Raw genomic sequence first — 22,320 nt, 5'->3', positions numbered from 1 at the left:
CATAATTGAACTCTCAAAGGCCTGGTATCATTCTGGTGAATCTATGCTGCATCTCCTCCAAGGTCATACACCCTTCGTGAGGTGTGTTGCCCAGAACTGATCACAGTGTTCAGATAGGGTTTAGCCCAAGGGCCTGTACAGCTAACACGCAACTTTTTCTCCCCTTTGTATTCAAGTGCCCTTGAGACAAAGGCTAATATTCCAATAACCCTTTTGGTTGATATTTGCACCTGTCCACTAGCTTTCAAGTTGATCCTTTAAGAGAAAGAGTGAATCCTTGATGCACTCAATGTTTTTTTTTCTGTTGCCAAGGCAACCTCTGCAGCCCAGACTACACATTGGCCTGGATTTTGCAGTCAGCAGTTAAATCAAACAGTGCTATCCATTTATTACACTTAGGTTTGACCACAGATATTCTGTGGGATCTTGCAATGCAGCTTCTGGTGATTAGAAATCCACAATGGGCGATCACGGCCATTTTGTGAACAGGGGAAGCAACAGTGTATTTTCTGAACCAGTCAGATTGAAGAATTCACCCTGAGATACGATAAATCAGAGGTGGGTGAATTGATAGCATAAATAGAAATAAATGGGTATGATATGATAGCCTTTACAGAGACATAGTTGCAAGGTGACCAAGACTGGGAATTGAATATTATGGGGTATTTGACATTTTGGAAGGATAGGCAGAAAGGAAAAGAAAGTGACGTAGCTTTGCTCATAAAGCATGAGTACAAAGTGAAGAATGATCTTGACTTGGAAGGTCAAGATGTAGAATTAGTTTTGGTGGAGATAAGTAATAGCAAGCAAAAGAAGTCACTGGTGGGAGTAGTTCATTTTCTCTTTAACAGCAACTACACTGTAGGACAGAACATAAATCAAGAAATAATCAGACCTTGTAAGAAATGTTCTGCAATAACCGTGGGTGACTTTAATCTTAATATAAATTGGGCAAATCAAGTTGGCAAGTTCATAGAGTGTATTTGGGACAGTTTCTGAGAACAGTATGTTGTGGAACCAACCAAGGAAATAGTCGGAAAATTTGGCTACAATACAGTCAGTCCCTTCATCTAACTCATTAACACAGATAGTAAATAGTTAAGGCCCCAGGAATGATCCTGTAGCACTCCACTAGTTACACTTTGCCAAGTTTAAAATGACCCATTTATCCCGACTCTCTGATTCACGTTAGTTAGCCAATCCTCTGTCTATACTAATATATCACCTACAATACCATGAGCCCTAACTTGCCGTAGTAACCTTTTATGTGGCACCTTATTGAATTCCTTTTGCAAATCCAAATACACTGCACCTACTGGTTCCCCTTTATCCACCTGCTTTTACATCCTCAAAGAACTCTAATAAATTTGTCAAGCACGAGTTCCCTTTCACAAATCCATGTTGACTCTGCCCAATTGTATTATGACTTTCTACATATCCTGCTATTACCTCCTTCATAATGGATTCTAGTATTTTTCCTCTGACAGATGTTAGGCTAACTGGCATACAACTTCCTGCTTACTGTTTCCCTCCTTTCTTGAATAGCCGAGTTACATTTGTGGTTTTCCAACTTGCTGGGACCTACCCAGAATCTAGGGAATTTTGGAAGCCAAAGCAATCCATTATCTCTGCAGCCACTTATTTTAAGACCCTAGGATGCAAGCCACTTACAAGACTTATTTTAGGATAACAAGCAAGAAGAAAAGCTAACAATTAAGAAAAATATGGATGGTACAAAGATTATGAAAGACTAAGTAAGAACAGCAATAAATAAGATGAAAAACAATAAAGCTAAAGGCCCAGATGAAATAGTCACTGAACAAATTAAAAGTTTAGAAGATTTTGGAATAGACAAACTGACTCATCTTTCATGAAGTTTACAACACGGGAGAAATCCCAGAAAACTTAAGTAAATCAATATTTATTGTATTCCCTAAAAAGCCCGGAGCAATTGAATGTGAACTCCATCACACTATCAGGCTGATGAGTCACATTACTAAGATCTTCGAGTACTGATGAAAATGGCCAGGAGCAAGATAAAGCCAGAAATTTCAGCTCTTCAATGTAGTTTTATAGAAGATAGAGGAACAAGAAATGTTGGGCTGTAACCTCCGAGCTCCAGGTCAGTGTATCTAGGGAGTACCCCAAAGACAAGCTGGCGAACTGCCAGAACCTGAGTGGTAATCTGACTCTGATTGCCACTCTGCAGAAGTTCAGGCCTGCTATCTTTAACATACACATGCTATCAGAAAGAGCCATAGAGATGAAAAGAGATGTAGCTATGTGTTTTATTGATTCTAGTCAAGCATTTGATAAGATGAAACATGAAGAACTGATAAGCATGTTAGAGTCTCTTGACCTTGCTGGCAAAGATCTTAGAGTGATAAGAAATCTTTATTGGGAACAAACTGCAGCCATAAAAGTTGAGAATGATCTAAGTGATTTTGTGAAGATCAAAAGAGGGGTCAGACATGGGTGTGTTTTTGCCCCAGATTTATTCAGTTTGTATAAATCAAATATTCTTAGAGAGATTGAAGACCCTCCTGGAGTATTAGCTGGAGGTTACAACTTTAATAACAAAAGATAGGTTGATGATACCATTCTTATTGCTGATTCTGAATAGAAACTGCAAAATATTTTGGATAGAGTAGTGAGTGAAAATGAGAAGAAAGGGCATAAATTGTAAGAAAATGGAATGTCAAGTCGCACCCAAAAAGAAAGCCATGCCAGAATGTAAGATCACAGTGAAGAATGAAAAGGTCACGCAGGTAGATAAATTTTGCTACTGAGGAAGAATGTTAACATCAGATGGAAAGTGTAACCAAGAAATAAGACAAAGGATTAGAATGGCCAAAGATGCATTTCAAAAAATGAAAAAGATTATGATCAATTCAAGATTAGCCATGAAAACAAAGCTGAGAATCTTGGAATGCTATATCACACCAATTTTGACATTCAGAAGCAAATGTTGGATTAACAGTGAAGAAATGCAGAGAAGAATTGAGGCATAAGTGAAGATGTTGTGGTTTTCGAGGCAAATAATGAAGATACCTTGGACAAGTCACGCTACCAATGAAGTGGTGCTAGCAAAATCTGAGACCAAAAGGATTGTGCTGACCAAGATCAGGAAGAGACAGTTGGAATTTCTTGGGCACGAAATAAGAAACTATGATTTAGAAAGTCTGATGCTGATGGGATGGATCGATGGTAAAAGAGATCGAGGTAGACAAAGAATGATCGTTTTAAAGAGTCTCACAAACTGAATGAATGTACCACCAACAAAGATGATCCACGCCCTAGGAGCAAGATTAACATGGAGGTCCATAGTCGCCAATGCCTTCTTAGGGCATAGTACCTGAAGAGACGGTGAGAGAGGATGCAAGCCATCAGGTTCAGGGGACTTTTCAGCCTTTAGTCCATTAGTTTTCCCAGTACTTTTTCTCTAGTGATGGTGATTGTTTAAAGTTCCTCCCTCTCTTCTGCCTCTTGATTTTCTACTATTCTTGGGAAGGCAGATACAAAATACTTGTTCAAAGTCTCTGCCATTTCCTTGTTTCCCATTATTAATTCCCCTGTCTCATCATCTAGGGGGCCAATGCATATTTTAGCTATTCTTTTCCTTTTGATATATTTGTAGAAGTCTTTACTGCCTGTTTTTATATTTCTTGCTAGTATTTTTTAATACTCTAATTTTTCCCTCTTAATTGTGTCTAAAATTTTACAAATCTTCTGACCTACCACTAATCTTCACAGCATTGTGTGCCTTTTCTTTCAATTTGATATCATCCTTAACATCCTTAGTTAGCCATGGATGGTGCATGCTTCTCACAGAGTGTTTCTTTCTTAATGGATCAGTGCATCTTCTATGTGGTTCACACTGCTGTCACTGTGGAGGGAATGAATGGTTAAGGTGGTGGATGGGGTACCGATCAAGCTGGCTACTTTGTCTTGGGTTATGTTGAGCCCCTTGAGTGTTATTGGAGCTGCACTCGTCCAGGTATGAAGAGTATTCCATCACACTCCTTCCTTGCCTTGCAGATGGTTGGTAGGCTTTGGGAAAACAGGAGGTGAGTTACTTGCCACAGAGTTCCCAGCCTCTGATCTGCTCTTCTACCCATTGTATTTGTATGGTTCATCCAGCTAAGTTTCTGGTCAATGATGACCCCCCAGGATGTTCATGGTGGTGGGGGGTTCAGCGATGATGATGCTATTAAGTGTCAGGGTTAGATTCTCTCTTGTTGGAGATGTTCATTGCCCGGAACATGTGTTGCGCAAATGCTGTGCGTGAATGCTTGACAGGGTAGATGCTGAGAAGATGTTTTCCTTCATGGGGGAAACTAGAACTGAGGGGGTCCTAGTTTCAGAATAAGGTGTTGCCCACTTACAATGGTGATGAGGAGGAATTTCTTCTCTCAAAGGGTCATGAATCTCTGGAATTCTCTACCCCAGGGAGCTGTCGAGACTGAGTTATTTAATGTATTCAAGGCTGAGAAAGACAGATTTTTGAACTATAGGGGAATCGAGGGCTATGGCGAACAGGCAGGAAAATGAAGTAGACGCCAAAATCAGATCAGCCATGATCTTATTGAATGGCGGAACATGCTTGATGGCTATATGACCTAGTGTTACAATCCCAGCTGCTGTTAATACTGGGCAAGTCAGATCCCAGAGTGAAACCTGTTACTAAACAAATTCACAGGAAACTGCTGATGAACTTGTTAACACAAAGAATAAAATATTTATTAAACAAGAAAAAATGAACTATATTACACCTGACAATAAGGTTGGAAAGATCTCAATACAAACACAGGAAGATGATTCAAATCCACACTATTCCTTTACCCCAGCAATATCTCTATAGACATAAACTAGTGAAAAGCTTGACACAAAGGCTTCTTGTATGGGACTGGCACAGTTGCAAATGGCTTTCTTCTGGTGAATTCCTGAGCATCCACTTGATGCTCCTCACACAACTCACATCTCTCCTCAAGACACCCAAAAACCACACTCTAAATTCACTGTTTCTTCAACTGCAGAGCAAACAAATGAGTTCTCTAAACTCAGTCTTCCAGTAGCACCTCTGTTAAACTGATCACTTTGCTGAGTGCTATAACTGACTTTTCAGTTAACTACTGTCTCCAATAGCCTTGTAGTTTTTCTTATGAGAGCTTAAAATTCCTGTCTTCTCCCTCTGACACACACCAAACTCTCTATCTCTCAACTCCTGTCTTTTTTTTGTGTCTATGTCCACTGTCACTAGGCAACAGTAAAGTTTTTTTCTACTTGTTTTTTTCCCCCAGAATCACTACACATTTAATCCCGTTTAACCCATCTCTTTAACTACAGAGGTTGTAAAACCTCATTAAAAAAAAAAAATATATATATATAAAAAGACCCAACCTTTTAGTCAGGAATCTATCTGGACTCTCAGGCACCAAGACTCACAAACAACCTAAATGAAACCAAAAACATTTTACCTTTCTCGACACACAAATTCAGCTTAATTATACATTGTCCTTAACACCTATTCCTGCTCCTATTTCTTACGTTCTTGTGTTCTTATGCTGGTTTAGATATTAACAGGGCTGGGTTACATAGGCGGGACCATATGAAAATCCCGGAAGCCCAGGTTTCCCTGCAGTCTGTGGAGTTTTAGCACCATAGCCTGTGCTTTCTGCCTATGACAAGTTCCCTGCCTAGACATCAGCCTGATTTGACCAGTGGGGAGCACTCCGGAGGAGGCCATTGGGTCATGTAGGTCGAATTCATGATCCCAGAGTGGTGGTCGCAGTTTACAATCCCAGGAGGGGTTGTCTGATCCCCAATCTCAGAGGAAGAGGGTTCTATCCCTGACCCTGAAGGGGCTCAGCTATATGGTGGGGAGATTGGGGGACCAGGCCAGAGCACTGCTCCTCCTGGCCTGCAAGTAGTGCTCTGAAGACACTTACATAAGAAACAGGAGCTGGAGTAATTTGGCCCTTCAAACCTGCTCCTCCACTTAGGAAGATCATGGCTGATTTTCTACCTCAACTTCACCTCTCTGCATTATCTCCATTGCCCTTAATTCCCTTTGTAGCCAAAAATCTATCAACATCTGACTTTAATATATATGCCCTTAATGAGACTCCACATTTCTCTGACAGCTGATTTTGGGAGTGTGTCACTGAGTGTGTTGTTCATCAAAAGGATCTTGGGGTTACAGTGGATTAATCTATAAAAATAAAGCACTACATTTAGCTACAGTGAAAAATGGTAACAAAATCCTAGATTGCTTGAGCAGAGGGACAGACTAGTAAACTAATGAGGTTACACAGCTCCTGTGTAAGGAACTGGTGTATGGCGGATGACTTAGATATCAGACGAGACAAATATGAGGAAGTTAAGAGTAGGAGGGAATGTTAGGCAGAACATTTCTGCCCAGCAGAATAAAGAATTGTGAAATAAGATGTGAGAGAAGGCCACTGACACTGGCAGGATAAAAGGGTTTGAAGGATGAGCAGACAATTTTGGAATGTGGAAGGATTGTGGAAAGAATATCGGTCACTAGCTGGGGCTGGTAACAACCGAAAACTTGTGTTTTTTGGGCCAAATAGCCTGTTCCTATTAAATAAAATGTTTGTGTTCTTGTAGCTTTTCATCTCCCTCACTCAAGAATGACTCCTTTGATATCTGGCAGTTTTGTTTGAGGGAGTCTCAAGGGTACATTCTGGGACAGGTGAGAACTCTCCTGCCAAACAGCTCTACTGTTCGTTGAAACAGCAGGTTACTTGGGCCACTGTGTGCAGTTAATGCCTTACAACTTATTAACCTCCTTACTCTGCTACTGTTCCTCTCTCAGTAGATAGAGTGAATGATGGCTGCTGGAATGGAGCAGACTGTTTGCAACCTTGGTTTTATATTGGTCCCTGAAATGAGCTTTCAAGCACATATCCACACCATCACGAACACTGCCTATTTTTACTTCCATTGCATCACCTGACTCCACCCCTTCTTCAACTCATCTTCTGCTGAAACCTTCATTCGTGCCTTTGTTCCCTCCAGACTTGACTATTCCAGTGTAATAGGTCACCAGCGCCACAGTTCCTGCGCTAATCAAAATGGCGGCCTGCAGGAATCGCGTGGGGACTTTTAGTTTAAGCTCCCACTTCTATTTTCGGCCACCTGGTGTAGGTTTGTCTGGCATCAGGATGGCAGAATCCGGCCCCAGAAGTAGGAAAAAGTGGTGAAGAGGGAGAGAGAATTTTTTTCTAATTTTCACCACAGTGTTGTGTTACTGTTGACAGAAATGGGTTATAAATGGGACAAGCGATTTGGGGCTGCAGTAATTGTCCAAAATCTCAGGGTAGTTGTAATGACAACAGGTAAAAATCTCTGACGTTTGTGGGAAAGAGTCAGCAGTGTGTTTTAAAGTGCCAAATTTCTGACTCTCTCAGTCTGCCTGACATTAAAAGAATTTTCCAGCTGGTTACTGTGGCAGTTGATCACACATCAGACAAATGTTCAGGTCACTGGACCTATTTAAAAGTAGATTTTGAATTAATAAGCAGAGCACATGCTGTTGGGTTGAGGGTTGTTAGAGTAAGCAGCTGGGAACTACTTTCAGTTTTGGCCAAGTTTAAAATAGGCAGAAGACTGACAGTTTGAAATGAATTGCTATTTAAAATTAAAGTACTCTCGAGTAGAGAAACTGGAATGGAAAGCTGCTCTATAAGGTGAAAAACACAGGATTTGCTCTTGGACGAGCCCATTCTCAGTCCTGGTGTGCAATTCCCACAGCGCTGAAGCTTAACCCTGGCCACTTTCAGTTCTCAATGTCCTCACTGACACCTGTCTGACCTTTGTGCCCTGTAGCCAAATCCACATATTGATTGTTTGCAGCCAGTTTCTAATCTTCAAGTTAAGTGAGAAATAATTTATTGTTAACTCTCTAATTGGATGTGATTGTCGCTGGCTAGGCCAGCATTTGTTGTTCATCCTTAATTGCCCTTGAGAAGGTAGTGGTGAGCTGCTTTTTTGAATTGCTGCAGTGTATCTGGTGTAGGTACATCCACAGTGCTGTTAGGGTGGGAATTCCAAAATTTTGACCCAGCAATAGTAAAACAACAGTGATATAATTCCAAGTCAGGATGGCGTGTGATGTGGAGGGGAACTTGGAGGTGGTGATGTTCCCATGCATCTGCTGCCCTTGTCCTTCATGGTGGTAGAGGTCATAGATTTGGAAAGTGCTGTTGAAGGGGCCCTGGTGAGCTGCTGCAGTGCATCTTGTAGATAGAACAGACTGCTGCTACTGTGCGTCAGTGGTGGAGGGAGTGAATGTTTAAGATGGTGGATGGGATGTCAGTCAAGCAGGCTGCTTAGCCCTGGATTGTGCCAAACCTCTTGAACATTGTTGGAGCTGCACTCATCCAGGCAAGTGGAGAGTATCCCATCACAATCCTGACTTGTGCCTTGTAGATGGTGGACAGGCTTCGGGGAGTCAGGAGGTGAGTCACTCACTGGAGAATTCTCAGCATCTGACCTGCTTTTGTAGCCACAGTATTTATATGGCTAGTCCAGTTCAGTTTCTGGTCAATGGTAACCCCCAGGATGTTGATAGTGGGGGGATTCAGCGATGGTAATGCCATTGGATGTCAATGGAAGCTGGGTAGATTGTTGGAGATGGCCTTTGCCTGGCACTTGTGTGGCATGAATGTTACTTGCCACTTACAAGCCGAAGCCTGAATGTTGTCCAGATCTTGCTGCACATGGGCACAGACTGCTTCAGTATTTAAGGAGCTGTGAATGTTGCTGAACATTGAGCAATCATCAGTGAACATCATCACTTCGGACCTTATGATGGAGGGAAGATTATTGATAAAGCAGCTGGAGAATGGTTGGGACTTGGACACTACCCTGAGGAACTCCTGAAGCGATGTTCTGGGACTGAGATGATTGACCTCAAACAACCTCAACCATTTTCCTTTGTGCTAGGTATGACTCCAACCAGTGAAGAGTTTTCCCCCTGATTCCCATGGACTCCAGTTTTGCTGGGGCTCCTTGATGCCACACTCAGTCAAATGCTGCCTTGATCTCACGGGCAGTCACTCTCACCTCACCTCGGGAGTTCAGCTCTTTTGTCCATGTTTGAACCAAGACTGTAATGAGGAGCTGAGTGGGTTATTTCAAAAAATACTTGCACAGTTTTTCTTTCTCTGTTCAGTTCTTCCCCCAGATTTGGATGAACTTGCAAAGGCACCACTGGTGGTACTTATTCAATGCTTTGAGGTGCCTTCTGTAGGTTATCCAAGTCTCTGAAGCACATAGGTTTACTGCTGCCCAGTAAACCATGACCTTAGTGTTGGGTTTGAGATCCTGATCCTCAAATACTCTTTTCCTCATTTGGCCAAAGGTTGGGCCGGCATATTGGAGGCAATAATGAATTTTGTTGTCTATGTTTGCCTTCATCAAGAGGAGGTCATTATTTGGACATTGTTACGTGGTGTTTGTGGGACCTTTGCAATGTGCAAATTATTTGTCGCATTTCCTACAACAGTGATTACACTACAAAAATACTATAAGACCTACTAAATGTCTCGAGCAGGATTGTGCCAGGAGGACCTCTAAGACTGCTGGGTATGCCCTAATGATTGACTTTATGATGGAGTTTCTGATTGGCCCCTTGAGAGTAAAACTCCCATCCCAAACAAGACCATTTACACAGAAGGGGATAGGACTTAGGTGGGCACTTCCACTAGCAGGGGTTCCCACAACTGCGGCTTCTTAGATGACCAGTGAATCACAGATTCACTGCACCTGGTGAAAGTGTCCCAAATCAACAAATGGCTCAAGTTAAGCCATGGAATATGGCTCAGACCTATGAAAGTTTAAAGCCAACAAATGTTTATTATTTTTTAAGTGGCCAGCTGAAAGAAAAGAAAGACTTGCAATTATATTACAAGTTTCCTGACTACAGTATGTCCCAAAGCACTTTACAGCCAATGAAATACTTTTGAAGTGTGACCACTGTTGTAATATAGGAATTGTGGCAGCCAATTTGCATTCAGCAAGCTCCCATGAACAACAGTGTGTTAATGGCCAGATAATTAGACATTTCAGAAGGATGGGAAACTAGGAAATGATGGTGGGGTAGCTCTGTTAATTAAGGATGTCATTAGTACAGTAATGAGAGATGACCTTAGTTCAGAAGATCAAAATGTAGAACCAATCTGGGTAGAGAGAAGAAATGGCAAAGTTAAGTCATTTGTGAGACTTGTAGCTACATTGTAAGATGAAACATACAGAAAGAAATAATGGGGTTTGCAATAATTATTAGTGAATTTTAATCTTCCTATAAATTGGACAAATCAGATTAGTAAAGGTAGCCTGGAAAATGGGCTCACAGAGTGTATTCGGGACAGTTTCTTAGGTTAGGGTACGTTCTTGCGCTAACAAGGAGCAGGCTATTCTAGACCTGATAATGTACAATGATTCATGATTAATTAAAACGCTCATAATAAAGGAGCCCCCAGGGAAAATGATCATAACATGATAGAATTTCACATTTAGTTTGAGGGTGAGAAATGCGAGTCTAAGTGTGGTGTTTTAAACTTAAATAAAGACAATTACAAGGGTATAAGGACAGAGTTGGCTACAGAGAACTGGAAAAATAGGTTAAAAGCTAGGACAGTAGGGAAACAGTGACAGACATTTAAGGAGATATTTCATAAATCTCAGCAAAGATATATTCCATTCAGAAAGAACTATGAGAAGGATGCATCATCCGTGGCTAACCAAAAATGTTAAGGATAGTATCAAATTGAAGGACAAAGCATACTATACTGCGAAGATTAACAGTATGTCAGAAGATTAGACAGATTTTAGAAACCAGTAAAGAATGACCAAAAAAATGGGAGAGAAATTAGATTATGAATGAAAACTAGCCAGAAATATAAAAACAGGCAGTAAGAGGTTTTAGTATTTTAGTATTTGAAAAGGAAAAGAGTAACTAAAGTGAGCATTGGTTCCTTAGAGGGTGAGACTGGGGAATTACTAATGGACAACAAGGAAATGGCAGAGACTTTGAACACGTATTTTGTGTCCATCTTCACTGTAGAAGACACAATAAATATCCCAAAAATACTTGAAAATCAAGATGCAAAAGAGAGGGAGGAACTTACAACAATCACAATTTGCTAGGGAAAGGGTACTGGGAAAGCTATTAGAGCTAAAGGTTGACAAGTCCCCTGGATCTAATAGCTTTCATCCAAGAGTTTTAAAAGGAGTGGCTGCAGAGCTAGTAGATGCATTGTTTGTAATATTCCAATATTTCCTAATTTCTGGAAAGGTCCCAACAGTTTGGAAAATTGTTAATGTAACACTCCTGTTCAAGAAAGAAGGGAGACAGAAAACAGAAAACTATAGGCCAGTTAGCTTAACACCTGTCATGGGGAAATGCTAGAATCCCAAAGAGGTAAAAGCAGGATATTTACAAAATCACAATACAATCGTGCAGAGTCAACATGGTTTTGTGAAAGGAAATCATGTTTGACTAATTTATTAGAGTTATTTGAGGAAGTAGCAAGCAAGGTAGATAAAGGGGAACCTGTAGATGTGGATTTACAAAAAGGATTCAATAAGGTGCCACATTAAAGCAAGAGCTCATGGTGTAGGGATAATATTTTGGTATGGATAGAGGATTGGTTAGTTAAGAGAAAGCAGTGAGTAAGGATAAATGGGTCATTTTCGGGTTGGCCAGCTGTTACTAGTGGAGTGTCGCAGGGATCAGTGCTGAGGCCTCAACTATTTACAATCTATATCAATGACTTTGTTGAAGGGACCGAATATATGGCAGCTAAATTTGCTGATGATACATAGATAGATAGGAAAGTAGGTTATCAAGAGGACATAGAGTGTACAGAGGGAATTAGACAGGTCGGGTGAGGGGGCAAAAATTTGGGAGATGAGTATAATGAGGGAAAATGTGAACTTGTCTACTTTTGCAGGAAGTATACTATTTAAATGGATAGAGATTGCAGAACGTTATGATACAGGACACCAGAGATAACTCTCCTCCTCTTCTTTGGAAGACTGCCAAGGGGATCTTTTTACTTACACCTGAGAGAGCAGTCGTGCCCTCTGTTTAACGTCCCAACAAAGGGCAGTACTCCTACCTTTCTGGAGGGTGAGGGCCTTATACCTTCTTCCAAACCAGACACAGTAGTGCAGATTGTGGTCTCCAATGGATCGCATGGATGGTTGCCATTGGGGTTCAAAGTAAGACCATTTACCACTAACTCCAGGACGTTCTCTGGGGCCATCAACAGAAGTTCCCAGAGGTTGGACATACACCAGGTTTTGTTTACCACCAACTTTGGACTTCCTTGTGTATAGCATGCATTTCTTTTATTGGTCATATTTACTTCCTCTGTCACATTTCACAAAAGCATATTTGTGCTCATGTGTTATTTGACTCAAAGTAAAAAAGCAAAAAAAATCATAACTTAAAGGGTAAGGATTTTATTGACCAAAAACATGGAAGGCATCTTGAGAGCTGTTGGAGTTCGGCCGTTAGCAGTGAAAAGTTGTTACCATTCCTTCATCAAAAGAGTCTGATCAGTGGGAAGCGTATACTTAGCTGCAGCTGCCCATACAGAGGTGGCCATTCACCTACCATAGGTGAATATGCAGATCTTGGATACTGCAGCAGGGTTCACAGCCATTTTCAGAAGTGCCCAGCTGTGCCACCTTCACACTGGCATACTGGGCCTGGGATATTCAAAATCATCCCCCCTAATTTGTGGTAAGTCCTGATCTGTCTCCACCGGAACCACTGAAATGATGTTTCAAATACAAGTTGTTGATATAAATTGGACTAAGCAGTGGTCCCAACATCAATCCACTGGACACCCTAATCAGTACTTCCTCTAGTACCACAGTAGCGGCTGACAAGTGAACATTGTTGCTCAGGTTTTTACATGACCTTGCAGCAGAGGAAAACATTTGGGTGTTAATGGCTGTGGCCTTCCCTCAGTGAGTAATAAAAGTTGAACTTTACTTATTTTACTGAGTTTACTGATTTGCCATTCTGAATGGTTTTCTTGCACAGAATTGTCAATCTTTAAACTGAGATGGGTTTGTTGAGTGTGGGACTCTAAATGGTATTTAATGACCTTTCTCTTCTTGGATTTCTCTATTCAGTGCTTTACTCCTGGCACAGAGGATAGATGGGCCTAGTAGAAAGCATGAGAGAGGGGCCTGGGATGGCTTCACTTTATGCTCTCACTGATTCTCATTCATTGCTTGATCCTCACTTCCATCATTTGTTTTTGAGTACAAACCACCCACCAACCACTTCTTCTCTGCCATTTGCCCATTTCATGAACGCTTATTGCTGAGTACTTTCAGACACAGTGACACTCAGCTGTAAAGATGTCTATTGTTTTGCAGGAAACCCACCCTCATGCCTGAACATGCACTGTGACCAAAGCTGTGCTCTGATTGGAGGGATGCCTGTTTGCAGCTGCTATGGTGGTTACTCTCTGGGGAAGGATGGGAAGACCTGCTATGGTAAGACTGATTGACACTGATCAACGTTGGGCAATAATCAACATGAGCTCAGGCTTTAAGGGCTTGATAGCTCTGATGATGATCCAGTGATTATCAGAGCTGGGAATATCAAAGGTTCAGTCCCTGGTGTTTGATGAGTTGGCGTCCCTCCTTAGAGATAAAATGATGTACTCACCTGTCTGGGCATATCAGGCCTCTGCCACGTCCTGAAGGCATCAGTAGATGGCTCGCTGGGAGATGCTGGATACTTTGCCTATTTCTGCCTTAGAAGTCCCGTTGCATGGAGATTTAGTGCCACTATGACCTTTAAGGTCACTGGCAGTGTGGTCCTAGTCCTGGTCTGAGGCTCCAGGTCATGTTGAAGGAGGTGGCATAGTTCTGTGACTTCTTTCTTAGTGAACCTAAGACTCCTCAGGCATTGCTGCTGGCTCACGTGGATGTATGGGAAGCAATCTCAGTAAACCTGCGGTTGGTAGGATCTTCTTTAGAGACCCTTCCACGAAGACCTTCCCCTCTCTGCAGCCTTTGCTCCATTTGTTGGTCATGTTGCCCATAGGCACTACAACAACAGCCATCAAAACCTCTTGTAGACCATAAATGACAAAATCCTCTGCCCTCCCTGAATGCAAGCATAACCTTGAAAAACAATCTCAGTACTTCCATCAATATTACAACAGCAGAAGTAGTCAAAAGGACTTCACCTGCAAGTTGGATACCTGTCCCTTTAAATAAGGAAAGCTGGGTGTTCCTTGTGCAGGTGAGTGCATGTTCAGGACTGAGTGATTAGCGCAGGTGTTCGGTGGACATGCAGGGACCAAGTTTAAAAGAGTTGCGTAAAATCAGACAGACTGCCTGATTGATGTCACCATCAGATCTCTCCTCACGCTACCATTGCATGCACAACATCCTGTCCAATATGGAGTGCTGCAGTACCTGCACCATTTGTATGGCTTCAGGGTTTTTGTAATGTCGGCAGCAGTGGTTCTATGGCTCCCAAAATCTCAGATGCACTCTCCAAATACATCGTGTGTGCTCTCTAGGAAGTATACGTTTGTGGCAGCAGTCACAGAATATTTGCGTTTAATGGAATAATTTCATTTTCTTTACAGTCATGCCACAGTATTGTGTGTAGCTGTGCAAATGTAGCCTGTACCTGATCAGCTTGTAGCATGGGGTAGAAAGCAAGGGGGATAGAATGATATAAAAACAGAAAATGCTGGCAAAACTCAGCCAGTCTGGCAGCATCCATGGAGAGAGAGAAACAGAGCTAACGTTCCAAGTCTGTATGACTCTTCTTCAGAGCTAAAGAGAAGTAGGAATGTGATGGGGTTTTATAGTGTTTAAGAGGGGTTGGAGCAGGTAAAGCAAGAAAAGGTCAAGGATAGGTTGGACTAAGGAGAGATTGACAAAGATGTCATGGACACAAGGCAAAGGGAGTGTTAATAGTAGTGGTAGGGACTAAGGAAGGAGCTGATAGTGGAGAACGTGTTAATAGCGGAACAAGGATCAGCGCTCTGTGAAAGCACAACATAGAAACAAGTGACAGATGGCCCTGTGTGGGGGGGGTGGGGGAGGGGTGGGGGGGTGGGGGGGGGGTGGGGGGCGGGTGGCGGGGGTGGTGTTGGTGTTTACTTTCATCAGGATAAAACAATAGCTGCCTTAACTGTTGTTACTGTCACGCTTAAGTGTATATAGCTGAGCCTATGATGAAATAGGACTTCGCTCAGCCAAATGGAGCAGTGAACAACACAAAAGTTGAACTGAAATGTTTCCTGTGGACGTTTGGAAGGAGTATGTTACAAAAACACTCGAGGGCAGTGGTGACTTTCACTGTCAACTGGAAGAGCAGTAGGAATGGTTGTCAGCCCCTTTGCTCATTGGAGAGATTAATTAAGAGGTGAAGTAATCGTAGGATTTATGAAAACCTCTTGTAAAACTATAGGTCCTACGTTAATGTCAATTTGCCATGAACTAACGAGTCTGCATAATGCCTGCCATATTGAACCCAGGGGTGCTGTCTCTCTACCTGTAAGAAGATGCAGCTTAATCTAATTTCCAGACAAATGACCAGCAGGATCCCTTGGGCAATGCAATTTAGTCTAATAATGTCACATGGCTGTAAATCTACAGAGTTTCTGATGTCAGACTGCACCTCAAGCATAAAATACAATATCAGTGGGAGCTCAGGCATACTAGTTACAGAACGCAAAACTCCCTTTATAACATGCAGGAAGGAGAAGATACAGAATTTACTTTGCCTTCAAAGTGAAGAAAGCTGTACCATTCTCGGATGTTGTGAAGAACAGTAGTGAAATGAACAAGAGGCTTAATGACTTTGTCCAATACTCCAGGCATTTTGCAGCATCCAGCTTCTCAACCTTGATTTTAGTTTTTATCCTCAGTTGTGAGCTGCACATTGAGTGACCCTGAGAAAAGAGATGTGATGTAAAGATGCGTGGAAACATATTACATCACATTGTAAAAAGGTTTCAAATTTCATGTGTGGAGCAGGTATTTTAATGTTGCTGTGGCGCTGGACTTTAACTCTGCCCAGGGAGTCTAGAGGACATCATTCTGGCTAGAGTTAGGGTTTGGTATTGAGTTTCACTGAAGATTTATACTAAATGCATTGCATGCACCTTCATCGAAAGGTCCGGGTGTACCTCTTCGCTTACACATAAAGCAAGCCTTGTCCCTTGAGCACTTTTAAATTTGAGTGTTGTGCTAGTGTGCCACAAGAGGGATGGGTTGCACAGAGGCTTTGGAGGGGGGGAGGGAAAAGGCTTGCACATGAGGGGTGGGTTGCACAGAGACTCATGGGGCTAGGGGGTGGGGAAGGCAGGCTGTGTTGTGATCAGTCTTGAAGGAACGGGAGAACCCATTGAAAGACAGTCTCGGTCCCTGGTATGGGGTGAGAGATTAAAGGCAGTCCTGGGGCTTTGTGGACCTCACAGTCAGGGGGAGAGATTGAAGGCAGTCCTGGCGTTTTGCTGGCCATGCTACACTGTGCATGGCATGCACATCGTAATCCTGCTCCAGGGAGGGGCAAGGCCTGTTTGCTCAACTGGGATAAGGCACAGCTTGGTGTGCAGGGTATATTCATTGCCTTACTGTCAGTGGTGATGGGGTTGTCTGGCTCGGTACTGGGCTGCAGATGGATGATCACGGTCAGGGGAGGCATCTGCAGCCTGTAAGTGGGTCTTGGTCATCTAGGTCTGCGAGTTTGTGCCTCAGCTACAAGGCTGTATCAGTGAAAAGTTAATAGCGCAGCCGCAGCTCTAGGGCATGAAATTGGCTTTCTGTTTGCGAGTGGGAGGTCTACTATATTTGCCCAGCATTCATTAATCTGTTACATCTATTAGTCCACAGGGAGAAGGAGGATTAAATAATGGAGCCTGTGCTCAATGTTGCCTTCCTGGTGACAGTGATCTGATTGAGGAGAAGGGCCCAGCGCCGCCTAGAGGAAGCGCAACTTTGAGAAGAGGCCTGGCCTGAGGCCCATGCTTCAGGGGAGCCCCAGCAAGACCCAGAGGATGAGGAGGTTGGACCCATCTCACGGAGGCAACTCGCATGGCCAAGGGTCTACGGAAAAAGACTTTCCTACCTGGAGATGAGTGAAAGACAATGTCGCGCACATCTGCGCTTGTCCAGAGTTGTGGTGGATCATATCTGCCACATTTTGCCAGAGGATATAACGTCTCATAGGCTGGGAGGACATCCCCTGCCTGTGGCCCTGAAGGTCACTGCTGCACTCAGAAATTTTGCCTGCGGATCTTTCCAGGGATCCACAGGAGACCTATGGGGTATCTCTCAGTCCTCAATACATAAAAGTATCATGGAGGTGACAGGTGCCCTCTAGAGTAAGGCTCATCATAATGTGAAGTTTACACTCGATGAAGCCAGCCAGACTGCTAGGTTTCTGGGGTTTGCTGCTATTTCTGGCTTCCCTAGAGTACATGGTGCAATCGATTGCACACATATGACTTTGAGAGCTCCATGGCAGCAGCCCCTGATGTTCATTAACAGGAAAGGCTTCCACTCCTTGAACGTTCGACTGGTATATGATCATCAGCAGCACATCATGCATGTTTGTGCCAGGTACCCTGGGAGTTCTCATGACTCATACATCCAGGTGCCTCACATATTTGAAGTTCCTCAGCGATTACAGGGCTGGCTGCTTGGGGATAAGGGGTAACCACTCAAACAATGGCTCATGACACCTGTCTGTCGTCCTATTGCCACAAAGAGTGTCCAGCATAATCATGGTCTGTTCCAACCTTCACAACCTGGCCCTTCAAAGGGATCCCTTGCCAGAGGGAGACATGGAGGAGGCTGAGAGCTCCTCAGACGATGAAGAGCAGGAAGGGCAGGAATCTGAAGATGGAGATGAGGGTCAACTTCCATGTGAGGATGCCATGGAAGAAGATGTCCGTGCCACACTGATAACCACAAGATTCTAGGAGGAGTAAGGTGCAACAACAGGACACGACCACATTCCTTCTGTCTCTTAGTGCCATGCCAGTGCACTGAAAGGACTTTACAACCAGTAACATCGAGAGCAAGTTCAACATTCAGACTTGCACCTTCAACCTTCGTGATGCACCAGGCCCTAATCTTCAGAAAAGTCAGTGGCAAACCCTGTATCTGTGCGCTCTGGAAAGTGAAAGTCAGCCCAACAGCGCAAACGCTGCGCTAAAGGACTTGATGCAGTCGTTGCCACTTTAATGAGAAATGAGAGACCATCTTGGCTACAGGTCTTGAGCTTTGGCACTACCAATGAAGAGAGCTGTCTCATTTAGAGAAACAATTCCAGCTACCCCTCCAAAGCTAGTGAACACGCCTAACTCCATGTTGTCTTGTAAGGAGTAGAAGTTACTAACACATTCGGCAAACATTTTCAGTAAAGAGTTTGCCACATCTCCCTGACATAACACATGGGTCGGATAATTATCATGATTCAGCTGCACATTATTTAAACGAGAGGCTGACAAACGAAGGTGATCACTGAGGGGGAGCTTAGGTCATCCTCGCAATAAGAGGGAACATAGATGCATATGCACAACACTTTCAAATGATGATACCATTTTCATGAACAGAAAATGTATTTACACAGGTGCATGATATATACAGTGTTTGAACAACTGTGACCCAGAAATGATATCAAAGTTTCTTAATTTTTCTAACACTACCGGTACATCTTGGTGCATCCCCAACATCAGCAGCAGGGGTGGAGACAGCCTGCTGACTGCTACGCCCTGTTGTCTTTGATGACTTTGGTGGGCAGCCTCTAGAGGGCTAAGACTTGGAGGGCCCCAGCCTGCTTTGAGTGTCCTGCTGTGGGGCAGGTGTACCCTCCTCAGCCTATACAGCTGGAGGTGATGGGGTCACAGGTAGTGGGGAGTGGGATCGGCTGAAAAATCTCGGAGTCACCTGAGTGGATGGCCCCTAGGTCTCCAGCTGCTGGTTCTCCTCCCTGTGGGTGCCCAAGGTTCCCTGCCTGAATTCTTGAGGAGAAGGAGCACGTGGAGGGAAGTCCAGGTGCCTCAACACCCTCTCACCTGGCTACTGATGGATCCCACCAATGCCTATAACAATGGAGTGAAGGTCAGAAGGCAAACCCATCAGGATATGCTGCACCAAGGTCTCCAAGGTGGTTGGCACCCTTCCCATGGAGACCTCAAGGCATTACGCGTTGGAGCCATGAGATAAGACAGAAAGCGGATGGACTGCTCCATCCTTCACTCAAGTCTGTTGACTGCCTCTTGCAACTCTACCTGATTTTCTGCCACCTGTCGTTGCGTCTCCAGTATGTGTGAGACGGCCATTTCCAGAGGCTCATCATCTGACTCAGGCTCAGTGGATGCCTGATCTCCAGCAGTCCTCCGAGTACCAGAGACCTGGGTTGTGATGGCCTCCGACTGCTGTGGAGACGTGTCAGTGAGGTGTTCCCCAGAACGTGACCCTGAGCCTAGTCTAGATCCCTGACCCAATGGGGTGGGTGTCTCTGCACTGGTGGAGGGTGTGGGTGAACCCTGTGGTGATTCTTCCTCTGATGCATCCTCAGTATCCTCCTCTGAAGTGGCCTGGGGGTTGGGGCTGATGGTAGCTCTGGTGGTCTGCCTGGGCCTGCTGGTGCCTGTAGGAGAGAGAAGATAGATTTAGGTCATTAGCAGGCACAATACAACATTGCCTATTATTCACTGTGATTATCAGGTTGTGATTAACTCATGGAGGGCTCATCCCTACTGGCTTGCTGGGAGAGGCCAATCTCACCTTCCCCACAGGAGCGATCTTTGTCTTCACCTGCCAGTTCAGCAGCATCCTTCTCAAAGTGGGACAGCTCCAGGACGTCTGCAGTCCCTCCTGTCTGGGATATCACCCTCCAGTTGTGGACAAGCTTGGCCTGCTGGAAGATAGCTGGAATGGAATGTGATGAGAAGAGATGGAGGAGAGGTTGGGAAGCATGCATGCCTGCTGTGTGTGCTGAGCCCTCCCCAGTAAGGGCTGAGGATGGAGCATGATGGATGAAGTGCTGGTGATGTTAAAGTGTCCATGAGACAATCAGTGCTTATGTCTCCGGCTAATATTGCGTGAGATCCCTGAGCAGTGTTACCCTTTGAGTGCATGATGCCATTATGAAAGTGTGTGATTGGAATGAGCTGAAGGCTGACTTACCCTGGCAGAGCAGATGAGATCATTCATACCCTTCCTGCGCTGGATGGCATTCCTTGGGCAGGTGCCTGAAGAGCTGACCTCCCCTCGCAACTGCCTCCCAGGCCAGTGAGGCGAGGTTAGTGGGCCTCCTGGAGCCATCCCTTGGGTTGAGGACATCCCGGTATTGATGGATTCCATGGATGAGGGCCTTGAGGGAGTCATTGCTGAAGCTGGGAGCAGCTTTCTTCCTCAGTGGAGCCATAACAAGAAGATTCCTGACAAGCAGCTGGACTGCTGAGAGTAATGTGTGTGTTCGAGTGGCATTTAAATATGGTGTCTGGACCTTTCGACTCCATTAGCCGATGATGGGGAGCGGACGAATCAGTGCTCAGCCTGCCATGTGATTTGGAGAGCTACTCACCAATGCATAGTTAATGAGCTTCCAAGCGTGAAATTGAGTGCGATTTCCCATCCCGCAGCCCAGTGGGAAAGGTGCCGCGAAACCTTCCGGTACCACATTTAGTCTCCGGAATGGAAAATTCCACCCATTGTTACTATCGGCAAATGTAAATGACCGCCTTGGGCTGCATTGCTGGCATTTGTGGATCTTGATCTTGACACTGAGACACATCTGACTCCAGAAAATGTGAATTAATACTGTGACTTTCAGACTTCATCGGGTGATTCTCAGTTACTGCCAGTGATCTGAAATTCATTAACGATGCAAACATGGAGAATCTGAAACACTGGCAGGAAATAGGGAGAATCCAGGGCACTGACAGTAAACAGGGAACATTCAGTACAAAAGCAGTATGTAAGGAGAAAAATAATCCCAGTCACAGGATTGCTGAATTGGCCCCCAGTTAATCAAAAAATGGGAGGATAGCAAACAGCTTATTGTAAAAGACGGGAGAAACTGAACCAGTCCAACTTCTTCAAAAATCGGCAAGGTTGGCTTGAGGATTATTTTGAATCAAAATCAGTATCTACAGGGAAATGTGCCATTTATAATATTAGAAATCATGCTTTTTCTTAATTGTAATTTCCTGCACTACATTGTAAATCACTTATAAATGCATTCCCAGAGTGGACTCCACTTGCATTGCAAACCTGGAGCTTTCAGCTGGAGCTTAAATTATTGGGCTGGGCTTGCTGACCAATTATTACCCCCTCCCCCAACATTTGATTCTGTCTTTCTTCAGAAGGCAGTTAAAGGATACTTTGCTTCTAAATCCGATAAATATTTGCAAATTATTCGAGGACTTGCTGTTTGGGAAGCAGCAATACGTTGTAAGGACTTTGGAGAGGGAGGCTGGAAGTGGGATTGTAGTTTGAAAATACAAAGAGGTCAAGGGTGGGTTTATTGAGGATGGGGATGATAGTTTTGAAAGGGAAGGGGTCACACTAGCTGAGGAAAGAAAACCATTTGCAATGCCAATTGAAACGAGAGCCAAGAAAGGAAGTTGAATAGGTTACTGAGAATGGCTCGAGGGAACGGGGTGGGCCTCATAGGAGAGATGAGCTGGGGAATGCCATAAATGGACATAAGAAAGAAACTAGGAATAGTATAAAGAGATATGGCAGGCACATGGGATTAGAATTGATGCTCGTGCGAGCAATAAACGTGACACTGACTACTTGGACTGAATGGCCTCTGTTCCTGTTCTCCGTTCTATGTAATCTGGAAAACTGAAGTAAAATAATGAGAATAGTCCACTCAATTTCTGGATTTGCCAGAAATTACTTAGATATTGGCTGAGTTGAGTAAAGACAGTCATTTTATAGAAAGTGAGGATTTCCGATTATGCGACAGCAATGAGGAACCTTGTATGCTGCCAATGCACATTGGAAAATTGTCGGCTCACAGCGTGAAGTTTTCAAACATGTGATGTTGGAAACCAAGGTTTCATAACTCTGGCCACATTCAACAAATTCCCCCACAGAGTGAAAACTCAGCCCTTACATCTGATTATCTTTTTTTACCCACATGATCCTGCCTAAATGTAATTCTTTTCTCTTTTATCATTGTTGTTGCCATTTCAAAAGCACAAAATAATTAATTAAAATATCTATTAACTGCTTGCTTGGCTGTTTAAAGCTATGTCACTCAGCTCTTCTAGT

The 22,320-nt window shown here is 43.7% G+C and overlaps 1 protein-coding gene across 1 annotated transcript in view; it reads left to right on the top strand.

Annotated features, from left to right (window-relative positions):
* LOC144685066 (kielin/chordin-like protein) overlaps positions 1 to 22,320 on the top strand; it is a 368,175-nt gene that overhangs the window by 108,911 nt on the left and 236,944 nt on the right. Inside the window, exon 5 of the mRNA XM_078549601.1 lies at positions 13,426 to 13,545. Within this exon, the coding sequence (XP_078405727.1) occupies positions 13,426 to 13,545 (120 nt within the window). The remainder of the gene's footprint in view (positions 1 to 13,425; positions 13,546 to 22,320) is intronic.

The sequence above is a fragment of the Cetorhinus maximus genome, chromosome 9 (assembly GCF_964194155.1).
Source record: "Cetorhinus maximus chromosome 9, sCetMax3.hap1.1, whole genome shotgun sequence".
Lineage (NCBI taxonomy): Eukaryota > Metazoa > Chordata > Chondrichthyes > Lamniformes > Cetorhinidae > Cetorhinus > Cetorhinus maximus.
This window is presented reverse-complemented; position numbering and strand designations above follow the sequence as displayed.